This window comes from Salmo salar, chromosome ssa26 (genome assembly GCF_905237065.1).
Source record: "Salmo salar chromosome ssa26, Ssal_v3.1, whole genome shotgun sequence".
Lineage (NCBI taxonomy): Eukaryota > Metazoa > Chordata > Actinopteri > Salmoniformes > Salmonidae > Salmo > Salmo salar.
The window spans coordinates 17,565,167-17,582,146 of record NC_059467.1 but is presented as its reverse complement, the minus strand read 5'-3'; the positions used below and the strand labels follow the sequence as shown (position 1 = coordinate 17,582,146).

Genomic DNA, 16,980 nt, shown 5'->3' with positions numbered 1-16,980 from the left:
TGAGGCCCATCCCATCACTCCCAGACCACTGACTCCCAGGCCCAATCCTAGGCCAAGCTAAACTACATACAGTAGTTGACATTATTCAGAGATAAAGGATATCTCTCATACTAAGCAGAATATGTACATGTAGCATTGTTGAAAAGGAGTCATGTTATGTGGCGTCTCATGTGTAACACTGGATATTTGGTTTAACCAGGGACAAATTAAAATGTAACAACTGGTCATACCCACAGTCTCTCTGTACAATGCATTTTTTATTAAATAAATGATTTATTTAATGAAAAAAAGCTCAGGCTATTGTACAGTGATGTAACACGTGCAGAATACAATATTATTTCTTTGCTTGACTATCAAAACAGAAGTTATGCCATCATTTATATTATCAAATATAATACATATGAAATGTTTTTGGCTGCATATGTAATAAAACAACGCTAATATCCATCACTGTCAAGTAGGCAACTATCCATTATGCTAATAAGTGGTATCAATCTCTCTTGCCAGTAAATCATGTATTTACATTTTTGCGTTCTCAATGAAACATGTACTGTATTTGTCATTGGTTTTGCTATTCAAGCCAATACACAATGGCCTTCTCAATAATTTCATTCATGTTTAATTTTTTGTCTACTACACATCCTGAAGCATAAACACCTGATGATTGCAACAGTAGTCAGCATAATAAGTAGCACAACAGCCAGTAAAAACACCATTACATCTACAGAGTGGTAGGAGTACCAGGGCATTCTGTAGGACTCAGTACGCAGGTGAGCAGCACCTTTGTGTCTCATGACAAACTCAATCCAGAAGAGGGCAGTGTCCAGGGGCTCCATTGGCACGTCCCTGTGTAGCCTGGAGAGTCTCTGCATGTTCATCCGGTAGGACGGCTCATTCAGAACTTCCTGTAAGGCCTGGAGGAAGATGTCCCTGCTTATTGTAAAAATATCCAGGATCTTCGCTGCTCCTCTGGCTTTCATTTTGTGAAGATTGTCAGGTTGATCAAAAATCAGTGGTAAGCCTACTATTGGAACACCGTGGTAGATAGCCTCTTGAACCCCATTTGTTCCTCCATGAGCTACAAACAGCCTTGTCTTTGGATGTCCTAACAGATCATTCTGAGGCATCCAGTCAACTAGTAAGGTGTTGTTGCCCAGAGTAGTTGGTCTGTCTCCTTTGTGTCTCCAGATGACCTTCTGGGGCAGTTGGGCAAAAGCAGCAGCCAATTCATCAGTTAAATCACGAGGAAGCTGTGCAACTAACGTTCCCAAAGACATGATAATGACTCCATGTTCCCCTGAACTATGAACAAACTCCTCCAGGTCTTGGGGAAGAGCCTTGGCAGGTTTACACTGGAACCCTCCCATATAGATAACATTAGGCATGGTGGGACGAGGGAACTCAAACACAAAATCAACTCTCATGAGCCATAAATCAGCAGCTTGAAACAATGAGAAGTAGTCGACCTCAGGACCAAAGTACTGATTAACCAAGGCAGTGTATTGTGGACTAATAGCATGTGCAATCTGAGCGGCGCTCATTCCATAAATCAGTACATTTTTTACTTTCTCAAGAAAAGTCATTTTGTCCGTTAACTCTGCCCCTACCATAGGAACATAAGAAAGAGGAGAGGGAGCTATAGCAAAATGACCTTCACCGTGAATGGTCCATCTGACATTAAAAACAATGGGTAAACTAAGGTAGTGTGCCAGTATAACTCCCCCTGCCATAGCAGGATCAGTCAGAACCAAGTCGTACTTTGCATCCTGGAGAGATTTCATCAGCTCTTTATTCTCAAATATGTATGTAAGCATTTCACAAATCTTTTCATGCATCTCTCTGGCTTTTACCGTGAGCTCCATTTCCAGTTTAAAACGAGCCCATGCACCCTTTCCCTCTCTCTGGATCTCCAGAAGTCTACCCACAAACACTGTGGCAAAGTCCTCATCAAATCCACCTGGAATATCAATTGGGATTGAACTGTAGTGAGGGGAGGTTTCCTTGATGTACCAGCTGTCTGATGGCCGTACTACTGACACACTGTGACCTCTTGAATGCAGCGCTTCAATAATGACATTCATGTTTATCCAATGGCTGCCGTCCATTGGAAACACCAGGACTTTCCCACCATGAACAGTAGGTGGACAGAAGACCAGGAGTGTGATTAAGACTAATATAAACTGATGCATCTCGTATCCTTTCAGAAGACCTGGGAAAGATGTAATATTTTTTTTAAATTAGAATGCCAAGACGTCATTGAATATTCCTGAGTGGCCTAGTTACAGTTTTGACTTAAATAGGCTTGAAAATCTATAGCAAGATTTGAAAATGGCTGTCTAGTAATGATCAACAATCAACTTGACAGAGCTTGAAGAATTAAAAAAATACTAATAGTGACTTCAGAAAGTATTCCTACCTCTTGACTTATTCCACATTTTGTTGTGTTACAGCCTTAATTCACCCATCTACACACAATACCCCATAATGACAAAGTGAAGACATGTTTTTAGAAATGTTTTGAAATGAATAAAAAACATTCTATACAGAAATATGTCATTTACATGAGTTTTCACACGCCTAAGACAATACTTTGTAGAATCACCTTTAACAGCGATGTCTTTTTGTGTGCTTTCCACTCCTGGATTGTGCAACATTTGGCCATTATTATTTTTCTTTTTTTTCAAATTCAGTCAAATTGGTTGTTGATTATTGCTAGACAAACATTGCCATAGATCTTCAAGTAGGTCAAAACTGTAACTCATCCACTCAGGAACATTCACTGTCTTCAAGGTAAGCAAATCCAGTGAAGATTTGGCCTTGTGTTTTAAGTTATTGTCTGGTTGAAAGGTGAATTCATCTACTAGTGTCTGGTGGAAAGCAGACTGAACCAGGTTTTCCTCTAGGATTTTGCCTGTGCTTGGCTCCATTCTGTTTATTTTTTATCCTGAAAAACTCCCCAGTCGTTAACGATACCAACTACAACTATGCTTGAAAATACAGAGAGTGGTACTCAGTAATGTGTTGTATTTTCCCTCTGTCAATTAGGTTAGTATTGTGGAGTAACTATAATGTTGTTGATCCATCCTCAGTTTTCTCTTATCACAGCCATTAAGCCCTGAGCGGTTTCTTTCCGCTCTGGCAACTGAGTAGGAAGGACACCTATATCTTTTTAGTGACTGGGTGTATTGATACACCATCCAAAGTGTAATTAAAAATGTCATGCTCAAAGGGATATTCAATTTCAGCTTTTTTTTATTTGTACCCATCCACCAATAGGTGTCTTTCTTTGCGAGGTATTGGAAAACCTCCCTGGTCTTTGTCGTTGAATCTGTGTTTGAAATCTACTGCTCGTCTAAGGGACCTTACAGATAATTGTATGTGTGAGGTACAGAGATGAGGTAGTCATAAAAAAATCCTGTTAAACACTATTATTGCACACAGAGTAAGTCCATGCAACTTATGTAACTTGTTAACCACATTTTCTGAACTTATTTAGGCTTGCCATAACAAAGGGGTTGAATATTTATTGACTCAAGGCTTTTCAGGTTTTAATTTGGAATTAATTTGGAAAAATTTCTAAAACATAATTCCACTTTGACATTATGGGGTATTGTGTGTAGGCCAGTGACAAAAACAATCTATTTAAATAATTCAGGCTGTAACACAACAAAATGTGGAAAAAGTGAAGGCACTATATGTAGGTACTGGTATGTAAGCTATACAGTGGAAGGGAACTATTTCAAGGCAGTTTTAATAATTTGACAACAGTAGTAGTACAGTAGCCTAAAAGGTGAACGCATTTACCAAGGTCATTAGCTTGTTGTTGCTCTTTCTAGTTTATCAATACTGTAGATTTACCTTGATAATCAGTGTTTCAACTTCCTGGTCGCAAAGATGTATAAATCCACATCCAGAATAGTTATAGTCTCCACAAATGTCCGCTAAGTAGAACAGTCAATGTCAATCGGCAAAAGAGAAACACAGAAGTCGGAATAAAGCCCTCCCCTTCCTACACCAAGGATGAAACCGTATGACCTAGATTTATAGCCCACAGCCGGATTTATGAGTGTATATTATTTACTACACCATATGACACCTTCACTATACAATGTCACATCCTCATGCAGGGCAGTCCAAGGTACAGATTTTGATCAATCAATGAATAAATCAATGAATACACTAATAATAATCAATTTAGTTCATTCACAACCCTAAACTGGCTTGGCATACATCCAAATGTAAAGGCTCAGATGGTTTATACAGTACATGCAGTTGAAGTCGGAAGTTTACATACACTTAGGTTGGAGTCATTAAAACTCGAACCACTCCACAAATTTCTTGTTAACAAACTATAGTTTTGGCAAGTCGATTAGGACATCTACTTTGTGCATGACACAAGTAATTTTTCCAACAATTGTTTACAGACAGATTATTTCACTTATAATTCACTGTATCACAATTCCAGTGGGACAGAAGTTTACATACACTAAGTTGACTGTGCCTTTAAACAGCTTGGAAAATTCCAGAAAATTATGTCATGGCTTTAGAAGCTTCTGATAGGCTAATTGACATCATTTGAGTCAATTGGAGGTTTACCTGTGGATTTCAATGCCTACCTGGATGCCTACCTGGATGCATTTCAATGCCTAAATCAGCCAAGACCTCAGAAATTACTTGTAGACCTCCACAAGTCTGGTTCATCCTTGGGAGCAATTTCCATACGCCTGAAGGTACTACGTTCATCTGTACAAACAATAGTACGCAAGTATAAACACCATGGGACCTCGCAGCCGTCATACCGCTCAGGATGGAGACACGTTCTGTCTCCTAGAGATGAACTTACTTTGGTGCGAAAAGTGCAAATCAATCCCAGAACAACAGCAAAGGACCTTGTGAAGATGCTGGAGGAAACAGGTACAAAAGTATCTATATACACAGTAAAACGAGTCCTATATCGACATAACCTGAAAGGCCGCTCGGCAAGAAAGAAGCCACTGCTCCAAAACTGCCATAAAAAAGCCAGACTACTGTTTGCAACTGCACATGGGGACAAAGATCGTACTTTTTGTAGAAATGTCCTCTGGTCTGATGAAACAAAAATAGAACTGTTTAGCCATAATGACCATTGTTATGTTTGGAGGAAAAAGGGGGATGTTTCTAAGCTGAAGAACACCATCCCAACCGTGAAGCACGGGGGTGGCAGCATCATGTTGTGGGGGTGCTTTGCTGCAGGTGTAACAGTATTGCTTCCGTCCCTCTCCTCGCCCCTACCTGGGCTCGAACCAGGGACCCTCTGCACACAGACAACAATCACCCTCGAAGCATCGTTACCCATCGCTCCACAAAAGTCGCGGCCCTTGCAGAGCAAGGGGAACAACTACTTCAAGGTCTCAGAGCGAGTGACGTCACCGATTGAAACGCTATTAGCGCACACCACCGCTAACTAGCTAGCCATTTCACATCGGTTACACAGGAGGGACTGGTGCACTTCACAAAATAGATGGCATCATGACGAAGGAAAATTATGTGGATATACTGAAGCAACATCTCAAGACATCAGTCAGGAAGATAAAGCTTGGTCACAAATTGGTCTTCCAAATGGACAATGACCCCAAGCATACTTCCAAAGTTGTGGCAAAATGGCTTAAGGAAAACGAAGTCAAGGTATTGGAGTGGCCATCACAAATCCCTGACCTCAATCCTATAGAAAATTTGTGGGCAGAACTGAAAAAGCGCGTGCGAGCAAGGAGGCCTTACAAACCAGACTCAGTTACACCAGCTCTGTCAAGAGGAATGGGCCAAAGTTCACTCAACTTATTGTGGGAAGCTTGTGGAACGCTCCCCAAAATGTTTGACCCAAGTTAAACAATTTAAAGGCAAATTTACCAAATACTATTTAAATGTATGTAAACTTCTGACCCACTTGGAATGTGATGAAAGAAATAAAAGCTGAAATAAATCATTCTCTACTATTATTCTGACATTTCACGTTCTTAAAATAAAGTGGTGATCCTAACTGACCAAAGACAGGGAATTTTTACTAGGATTAAATGTCAGGAATTGTGAAAAATTGAGTTTAAATGTATTTGGCCAAGGTGTATGTAAACTTCCGACTTCAACTATGTTACCTTTCATTGCTTTTATACAATCTGTCAAGTTGATATTTCCCTTAATGTATACCATGCTCTGATGTACTGTTTACTCTGGCAGGGAAAATGAAAGCATACTGTAGTCATTTTATGGCAGTCCATGTTTCTAACATATTCATGGGTTGGACTTTCACACTTGTACACACCAAAACCTAATTTCTTTATTGCATACTTCATCTTGTAAAGATAATGGAGTAGCACAAAAGCCATTAGAAAAATGTGCCTGCACAAGTTACTTTGGCTGGGCAGTAAACTGCACACACCCGTGTATGACAAATACAAAAGAGGGTAAAGGCTGGGATATCAATTACATGGTAAGCTTGAATGAAATTTAGTCAGCTAAGTTATGCTATATCTGAGGAGGATTTTAATTATTTTAATTATGCATTACTCAGTGGCGATCTGTCATTCAGGGCAGGTGGGGCAGAGCCCCCACCTGTTCTGAGCCCCTCCTGTTTAGCTAACAAAAAATAAATACAGCACCAGTCAAAAGTTTGGACACACCTACTCATTCCAGGGTTTTTCGTTATTTATTATGAAGAATAATAGTTAAGACATCAAAACTATGAAATAACACATTTGGAATCATGTAGTAACCAAATAAGGGTTAAACATATCAAAATATATTTTATATTTGAGATTCTTCAATGTAGCCACCCTTTGCCTTGATGACAGCTTCGCACAATCTTGGCATTCTCTCAACCAGCTTCATGAGGTAGTCACCTGGAATGCATTTCAATTAACAGGTGTGCCTTGTTAAAAGTTAATTTGGGGAATTTCTTTCCTTAATGCATTTGAGCCAAACAGTTGTGTTGTGACAAGGTAGGGGTGGTATACAGAAGATAGCCCTATTTGGTAAAAGACCATGTCCATATTATGACAAGAACAGCTCCAATAAGCAAAGAGAAAGGACAGTCCATCATTACTTTAAGACATGAAGGTCAGTCAATCAGGAACATTTCAAGAGCATTGAATGTTTCTTCAAGTGCAGTCGCAAAAACCATCAAGCACTATGATGAAACTGGCTCTCATGAGGACTGCCACAGGAAAGGAAGACCCAGAGTTACCTCTGCTGCAGAGGATAAGTTCATTAGAGTTACCAGCATCAGAAATTGCAGCCCAAATAAATGCTTTACAGAGTTCAAGTAACAGACACATCTCAACATCAACTGTTCAGAGGAGACTGTGTGAATCAGGCCTTCATGGTCGAATTGCTGCAAAGAAATCACTACTAAAGGACACCAATAAGAAGAAGAAACTTGCTTGGGTCAAGAAACACGAGCAATGGACATTAAACCGGTGGAAATCTGTCCTTGGTCTGATGAGTCCAAATTTGAGATAATTTGGTCCATCCGCCGTGTCTTTGTGAGACGCAGAGTAGGTGCATGGATGATCTCCGCATGTGTGGTTCCCACCGTGAAGCATGGAGGAAGAGGTGTTATGGTGTGGGGGTGCTTTGCTGGTGTAGCTGTCAGTGATTTATTTAGAATTTAAGGCACACTTGACCAGCATGGCTACCACAGTGTTCTGCAGCAATACGCCATCCCATCTGGTTTGCTCTTAGTGGAACTATCATTTGTTTTTTGACAGGACAATGACCCAACACGCCTCCAGGCTGTGTAAGGGCTATTTGTTGTTGTTGGCTGTTTTGGATGCTATTTTGCCATTAATACGTGTCACATATCAGTTTGCAAACAATGTAAAAAATAATAATAATTGAGTTAATAAAGCCACATACAAACATGGTCTCTTTTTAGCTTTCTTGAGTAAGGCAGTTCCAAAATGCAGGTGCTTCAGCCTAGCTCAGTGCTTTCTGTGGTAGTTGGGCAGCCAACGGAAAATACGGAGCGAAGGGGTTGGTAATGTTCTCTATTTGTGCCATGATTGGCTCAGTGTTCTGTCACTCATGGGGACACTAAATCACTGTAAAATCTACTGGGGAGAGATTGAAAATTCAAGCGCCTTAGGTGCTGCCATGGATTTACATTAGAAGTGCCCATCCAAGAAGGTTCAAGGTCAATGGCCACAGATAAAATGATATCAAATGACGTTATATCTACTGTAGCTTTGATTGGACTGATCATGTCAACATCATACCTTCAAAATCTTAGCTAGCAAGCTAGACAAGCAGTCATCGTTCTACTGGCAAATCCTTTTCAATCATTGTCATATGAAGAGAAATTATAGATGAAATGTATCTGTGCTCATCGGCCATTGGACATAAACATTACACAACAAGTTGGACATCGCAAATTCAACAATGAGTGGTTTGGAAGGAATCAGTGGGTAACTGAAAGCATTGCAAAGCAATCATTAGCCTACTATTCAGTGGAGTGGGTGTGTGGTCCAAGTCTGGGTTTAAGGGTCTCTTTTCCAAGCTTACAAAGAAAGCATTCACATGCCATGGGCCAGAAAAAGTTGAATACATTGGCCATGCTGTCAATCCAGCATGATTTCTGCCGCGTTCAAAACAACTGGAAACTCTGAACTGGTAAATCTCAGACTTCAGTGAGTTCAAGACAACTGGGAACTCTGGGGAAAAAAGAGCTCCGACTGGGAAAATTGGTTTTGAATGCTCATCCAACTCGGAATTCCAAGTCGGGAACTCTGGCCACTTTCTTGAGCTCCGACCTGAATATCACTGACGTCATGATTCAACCTTCTTTTTTTCAGAGTTCCCAGTTATCTTGAAAGCACCATAAATCCAGAGAATGCCAGACTTTAAATGACAAAGTTGGATGACAAAATTTGCCCAAAAGGAGGACTGCCGCACCACCGTCCTGTTCAAGTGACCACAGAACAACAAGGTGATTCCAAAAATGTATTGTATGCTGTTGCATAAATTATGTAATATGCCAGCGAGATATGTAGACTGTAGCTAAGAAAGTAATACTAAGTGTATGTTGTGTAGTAAGCTGTTAGTAGCCCATGTGCCTCAGCCTAATAATTTGGTCCCTTTCCCCCTCATAACTTAGCCTACTGTTCTGACTTGGTGGTGCACATGTAGCCTATAGCCTGTTTTAGAGAAATGTAATAATTGAATATTGTAAGAGCTTTCATTGTCTGCTTATATGGCCCCTTTATTTATCCTACGGTTCTGACTTGGTGTACAGGGAGAATACTGTAAGAATGGCCCATGTTCTGAATTCTGTCTCTGTACATTTCAAAAGTGCTGAACAAATATTTATATTGACTACATCCGTCCTAGCTCGCTCATTAATGTCATTATCGAAATTAAAGATTGCCTCTTATCGGCTCGTCATTCCCTTATGCCATAGTTTGTACATCTCAATTGTCAGTAGAAATCACATTTGTTTAAACAAGTCAGCCATATCAGCTATGTTTTTTTTAATAGGCTGAAAATGAGCCTGAATGGACTGTTTCGCTGCCAGACAAGGCTCCGCTGATAGCCAGGTGTAGCGGTGGTAAGGAATCACTCCATTGTGCTGAAAAGAAAGCTCTTCTGTTGGGACAGCTTTATGTAGGCCCTAACAGCTTGTGGGCACCGTTTGTCACCGTTATATTGCAATGAATGTATTGTTTAGTGTTGTGTAGTGCCTTTGCTGGTATGCATCAACCAAAAAAATTATCCTAAGGTCCTATTATACACTGAGCGCACAAAACATTATGAACATCTGCTACCATACAGGTATGGTAGTAGGTGCCAGGCACATCGGTTTGTGTTAAGAACTGCAACGCAGCTGGGTTTTTCACAATTAACAGTTTCCAATGTATCAAGAATGGTCCACCACTCTAAGGACATACAGCCAACTTGACACAACTGTGGGACGCATTGGAGTCAAAGTGGGCCAGCATCCCTGTGGAACGCTTTCGAAACCTTGTAGAGTCCATGCCCCGACGAATTTAGGATGTTCTGAGGGCAAAAGGAGGGAAATATACTCTATGTATTTCTAAGTGAACAAAAAAACTAAGTGAGGCTTCCAAGCAGAGTCCTTTAGAGAAAAGTCAGACAATAGCAAACACTTCTTTCTGCTCTATGCAGACCACCTTGGTTGGATTTTGTATTGCAGTTCAATGCTGTCATTTTATAAGCATCAGTATGAAAAGCCCTTCACATTCCTGCTCAGATCTCACAGGATCATATTACCTCTGAATAATCAACGCTTATTGAATGACTGAAGAATGATCTTGTCATTAACGTCTGTATAGTGACAAACTGAAAGTTGTTTGTTCTTTTGAAATGACCTCCACAATAGAAAAACCAATGAGGGACAAAGTGTTTTTCCCAAACATCTAAGCTGCATGATATCTTTATTAAAAGTTTGAGCTCCTTACCGGTCTTCTGGAGAATAAACATCTACATCAGTTTAACTATTACACACAAAGAAAGCAGCTACACACAACGTTAACAGCATACATTTTAAAATGCACATTTGGACTTTCCTATTCAGACTTTTGATTAAATGGGCTGAACAGTTAATGTGCAGTTGTTTATTTAGACAAAATCTGTCAACAATACTGTATGCCTACATAAATGCCATACATATGTCATGTGAACAAAAAGTATGAGTGAGAAAACAAGTATGTACCACACTCTGTATAGATATTGTATGTACCACACTCTGTATGTACCACACTCTGTACAGATATTGTATGTACCACACTCTGTATGTTCCACACTCTGTACAGATATTGTAGGTACCACACTCTGTACAGATAAAATCCATAATCATTCCTCTTTCAATTTTATTTTCAAACATGCCCTGCAACAGAAATATCTGATAATGCCAATGAAAGCCAACAGAGTAAATAACACAACAGCCAGTAAAAACACCATTACATCTACAGAGTGGTAGGAGTACCAGGGCATTCTGTAGGACTCAGTACACAGGTGAGCAGCACCTTTGTGTCTCATGACAAACTCAATCCAGAAGAGGGCAGTGTCCAGGGGTTCCATTGGCACGTCCCGGTGTAGCCTGGAGAGTCTCTGCATGTTCATCCGGTAGGACGGCTCATTCAGAACTTCCTGTAAGGCTTGGGAGAATATGTTCTATCTAGTGTTGCTAAATCCACAAGCTTTGATACACCCTTCACTTTCATTCTAGAAAGATTGCCAGAATTCATGATCTCTCCCATGTCTTATTGACTAGTAGTTGTTCTGAAATGTTTATTGCTTGCCTACATTTTACTCCCTCCTCATGTTTATTGCTTGCCTACATTTTACTCCCTCCTCCCTCCTCATACAGTTTACATACACCTTAACCAAGTACATTTAAACTCAGTTTTTCACAATTCCTGACATTTAATCCTAGTAAAAATTCCCTGACTTTGGTCAGTTAGGATCACCACTTCATTTTAAGAATGTGAAATGTCAGAATAATAGGAGAGAGAATGATTTATTTCAGATTGTATTTCTTTCATCACATTCCCAGTGGGTCAGAAGTTTACATACACTCAATTAGTATTTGGTAGCATTGCCTTTAAATTGTTTAACTTGGGTCAAACGTTTCAGGTAGCCTTCCACAACCTTCCCACAATAAGTTGGGTGAATTGTGGCCCATTCCTCTTGACAGAGCTGGTGTAACTGAGTCAGGTTTGTCGGCCTCCTTGCTCGCACGTGCTTTTTCAGTTCTGCCCACAAATTTTCTACAGGATTGAGGTCAGGGCATTGTGATGGCCACTCCAATACCTTGACTTTGTTGTCCTTAAGCCATTTTGCCACAACTTTGGAAGTATGCTCGGGGTCAATGTCCGTTTGGAAGACGCATTTGCGACCAAGCTTTAACTTCCTGATTGATGTCTTGAAATGTTGCTTCAATTTATCCACATCATTTTCCTTCCTCATAATGCTATCTATTTTGTGAAGTGGACCAGTCCTTCCTGCAGCAAAGCACCCCCACAACATGATCCTGCCACCCCCGTGCTTCACGGTTGGGATGGTGTTCTTCAGCTTGCAAGCCTCCCCCTTTTTCCTCCAAACATAACGGTCATTATGGCCAAACAGTTCTATTTTTGTTTAATCAGACCAGAGGACATTTCTCCAAAAAGTAAGATCTTTGTCCCCATGTGCAGTTGCAAACTGTAGTCTGGCTTTTTTATGGCGGTTTTGGAACAGTGGCTTCTCCCTTGCCGAGCGGCTTTTCAAGTTATGTTGTTAAAGGACTCTTTTTCCTGTGAATATAGATACTTTTGTACCTGTTTCCTCCAGCATCTTCACAAGGTCCTTTGCTGTTGTTCTGGGATTGATTTGCACTTTTCGCACCAAAGTACGTTCATCTCTAGGAGACAGAACGCGTCTCCTTCCTGAGAGGTATGACGCCTGCGTGGTCCCATGGTGTTTATACTTGCGTACTATTGTTTGTACAGATGAACGTGGTACCTTCAGGCATTTGGAAATTGCTCCCAAGGATGAACGAAACTTGTGGAGGTCTCCATTTTTTCTCTGAGGTCTTGGCTGATTTGTCAATAAAATGCAAATTATTTACTTAAAAATCATACAATGTGATTTTCTGAATTTTTGTTTTAGATTCTGTCTCTCACAGTTGAAGTGTACCTATGATAAAAATGACAGACCTCTACATGCTTTGTAAGTAGGAAAACCTGCAAAATCGGCAGTATATCAAATACTTGTTCTCCCAACTGTATCTCTATGGTTTGTAGGGAATTTGAAGTGGAGAGTTCCTCTTAAAAAAATAATCTGCAGGTGGTACATACATTTCTTTCTATTAATAATACCCATTAATTCTTGAAGAATTTAAATGCATCCATGATATTGTCACATGCAAGAAGCACTAGGTTTCTATGATTATACATCATTGGTTATGAATGTAGTGGTCAAGGAATGAGATTGATTAGATATTATATGAAGTTATAGTCCACAATAGACCTACAGATGCAGTCAAATATATTGGCACTCTTGCACTTTACAATGGAATGAATTAGAGCAGAATGTTATTTTTCTCTTTTCAAAGTTGGTAGAATGGCTATCATAGGCACCTGCAATTTACCACAGGTGAGATAAATTACACAGCAAACGAGAATCACTTGCCTCCAAATAAATTCATTATAATTTAGAATAATTTTGTCCAGGCCATGTTTTCACTTTGAAGTGATCTATTTTGTTTTGGTCATGTGCAGTTGCAAATCAAACAAATGCACATGTCAACACCTAAAGTTTTTTTTATATTTCAACTTATTTTAGAAGAAATAATGAATTGTGCAAATGTGCCTATATATTTTTCCGCATCTGTCTGTGTTGTATACAACCCCAAAAATGTGTCATTCATTTCTTTGTCTTTATGGTAAGGTAGTTGTGCTAATTACTTGACATCTTACAGACAGAGGCTATTATAATGGTCATCACTATCTGGGAATGTGGCAAAGTCATAAACCCGCTCATTTCTAAAATTGTTCTCCCTAAAATCTGATTTTAGACCTAACCCTTACCTTAACCAATTAAACGGCTCAGACACGAGACGTATGTGGCAGGGTCTACAGTCAATCACGGATTACAAAGGGAAAACCAGCCACATCGCGGACACCGACGTCTTTCTCCCAGACAAGCTAAACACCTTCTTTGCCCACTTTGAGGATAACACAGTGCCACCGACGCAGCTTGCTCCCAAGGACTGTGGGCTCTCGTGTTCCGTGGCCAACGTGAGTAAGACATTTAAGCGTGTTAACCATCGCAAGGCTGCCGGCCCAGACGGCATCCCTAGCCGGGTCCTCAGAGCATGCGCACACCAGTTAGCTGGAGTGTTTACGGACATATTCAATCTCTCCCCATCCCAGTCTGCTGTCCCCACTTGCTTCAATATGTCCACCGTTGTTCTTGTACCCAAAAAAGCAAAGGTAACTGAACTAAATTACTAGCTCCCTTAGCACTCACTTCTGTCATCATGAAGTGCTTTAAGAGGCTAGTTAAGGATCATGTCACCTCTACCTTACCTGACACCCTAGACCCACTTCAATTTGCTTACCGCCCCAATAGATCCACAGACGATGCAATCGCCATCGCACTGCACACTGCCCTATCCCATCTGGACAAGAGGAATATCTACATCAGAATGCTGTTCATTGATTATAGTTCAGCCTTCAATGTCATAGTATCATCCAAGCTCATCATTAAGCTCGGGGTCCTGGGTCTGAACCGCGCCCTGAGCAACTGGGTCATGGACTTCCTGACGGGCTGGCCCAAGGTGGTGAAGGTAGGAAACAACACCTCCACTTCGCTGATCCTCAACACTGGGGACCCACAAGGGTGTGTGCTCAGCCTCCTCCTGTACTCCCTGTTCACCCATGCCTGCGGGGCACGCATGCCTTCAACTCAATCATCAAGTTTGCAGACGACACAACAGTAGTAGGCCTGATTACCAACAATGACGAGACAGCCTACAGGGAGGAGGGCCCTGGCGGAGTGGTGCCAGGAAAATAACCTCTCCCTCAATGTCAACAAAATGAAGGAGCTGATCGGGGAATTCAGGAAATGGCAGAGGGAGCACGCCCCTATCCACATTGACGGGACCGCAGTCGAGAAGGTCGAAAGCTTCAAGTTCCTCGGCGTACACATCACTGACAATCTGAATTGGTCCGCCCACACAGACATTGTGATGAAGAAGGCACAACAGCGCCTCTTCAACCTCAGGAGGCAGAAGAAATTTGACTTGGCCCCTAAGACCCTCAGAATTTTTACAGATGCACAATTGAGAGCATCCTGTCATGCTGTATCACCACCTGGTACATCAACTGCACCGGCCGCAACCACAGGGCACTCCAAAGGGTGGTACGGTCTGTCCAACGCATCAGCGGGGGCACACTGCCTGCCCTCCAGGACACCTACAGCTCCCGATTTCACATGAAGGCTAAAAAGATCATCAAGGACATCAACCACCCAAGCCACAGCTTGTTCACCCTGCTATCATCCATAATGCGAGGTCAGTACAGGTGCATTAAAGGTGGGCCCGAGAGACTGAAAAACAGCTCTCTCTCTCAAGGCCATCAGACTGTTAAATAGCCATCACTAGCCGGCTACCACCCAGCTACTCAACCCTGCACCTTAGATGCTGTTGCCCTATATACATAGAAATGGAATCACTAGTCACTTTAATAATGTTGACATACTGCTTTACTCATCTCATATGTATATACTGTATTCTATTCTACTGTATTTAGTCAATACCACTCCGACATTGATCGTCCTAATATTGATATATTTCTTAATTCCATTCTTTTACTTTAAGATGTGTGTATTGTTGTGAATTGTGAGATACTGCTGCTCTGTTGAAGCTAGGAACACAAGCATTTCACTACACCTGCAATAACATCTGCTAAATGTGTGTGACCAATACATTTGATTTTATTTGAACTATACTGATAAGGTTAGGGTTAGGCATAAGGTTGAATGAAGACCAAAAATAATGTTCATGTAAAAAAAAAAAAAAAAAAAGATTGGTCTGTCAAACGAAAAAATGTGTGCACTTGTAATGAGTGCGCTGAGAGTCGTGTAGCAAGTTCAGGGAGTGAGGGTTTTAAATAAATAAAAGAAACAATGAACACGAGACACAAACAATGCACTGACATGAAAACAGAGTCAATAACACCTGAGGAAAGAACCAAGGGGAGTAACAGATATAGGGAAGATAATCAAGGAGGTGATGAAGTCCAGGTGAGTGTCATGAGGCGCAGGTGCGCGAGACGATGGTGACAGGTGTGCGGGATAATCAGCAGCCTGATGAACTAGAGGCTGGAGAGGGAGTATATGTGACAGCACTAAAATTACAAAAAGTTAACTCTGACAGCACTAAAAAATATATTTTCAGTGCCTTGCAAAAGTATTCAGACCCCTTGGATTTCTTCACATTTTACTGCGTTAAAGTGGGATTAAAATGGATTTAATTATCTTTTTTTTGTCAGCAATCTACACACAATACTCTGTAATGTCAAAATCGTAACTAAAATATAGTAGTTGCATATTCTGCATTCTTTGTTTAGGCAAGCCTAAATTAGTTCAGCGGTCTAAAACACTGCATCAAAGTGCTAGAGGTGTCACTTCAGACCCGGGTTCGATCCCGGGCTTTATCACAACTGGCCGTGATCGGAAGTCCCATAGGGCAGCGCACAATTGGCCCAACGTCGTCTGGGTTAGGGGAGGGTTTGGCCAGGGTAGGCAGTCATTGTAAATAAGAATTTACATTGACTTGCCTAGTTAAATAAAAGGTTAAATAATACATAGAACATCTGTAAGGTCCTGCAGTCAAGTATTGAATTTCAAGCACAGATTCAACTACAAAGACCAGGGAGCTTTTCGAAAGCCTCATAAAGAAGGGCATTGATTGGTAAACGGGTAACAATAACAAATCAGAGATTGAATATCTCTTTAAGCATCGCAAGTTAATAATAATGCTGTGGATGATGTATTAAACCACCCAGACAAATCAAAGATGCAGTAGTCCTTCTGAACTGCAGGACAGGAATGAAACTGCTCATGGATGTTACCATTGGTGCTTTTATTTATTTGCACTAAAGAAAAAAAGTGATAGATAACAATACAGATAAAAAAAGAAAAGAACAGTGTGCAGGTGGTGTTGGAAGCCCAAGGGCTTATATGAGAGTTAGGCTATATGGAGGAGATTACTGAGTTGTTTGGTTCATCTGGCTGACCCCCAGTCTTTGCTTGAAGTTATTGAGGGATGATGTTTTGGCAATGTGAAGATAAATATTCCAGAGTATGGTACTGTACCTCTACAGTGCCTTTGGAAAGTATTCAGACCCCTTGACTTTTTCCTGATTTTGTTACGTTACAGCCTTATTCTAAAATTATTTAAATCGTTTTTTTCCCTCATCAATCTACACACAATACGCCATAATGACA

General features: G+C 40.8%; 1 protein-coding gene across 4 annotated transcripts in view; it reads right to left on the bottom strand.

Moving 5' to 3' along the window:
* Nucleotides 1-238: 238 nt before the first annotated feature.
* Nucleotides 239-16,980, bottom strand: part of LOC106587221 (UDP-glucuronosyltransferase 2C1) — a 31,733-nt gene continuing 14,991 nt past the window's right edge. Inside the window, exons 1-2 of one of the 4 annotated variants that reach the window (XM_045707965.1) lie at nucleotides 3,859-4,126; nucleotides 239-2,209 (exon numbers count right to left, since the gene is read on the bottom strand). In XM_045707965.1, coding sequence (XP_045563921.1) covers nucleotides 609-2,189 — 1,581 coding nt within the window. In that variant the 5' untranslated portion in view covers nucleotides 2,190-2,209; nucleotides 3,859-4,126 and the 3' untranslated portion in view covers nucleotides 239-608. Of the gene's footprint in view, nucleotides 2,210-3,858; nucleotides 4,127-10,387; nucleotides 10,739-16,980 lie in introns of those variants that run through there. The other 3 variants (XM_045707970.1, XM_045707969.1, XM_045707967.1) reach the window with 3 other exon arrangements.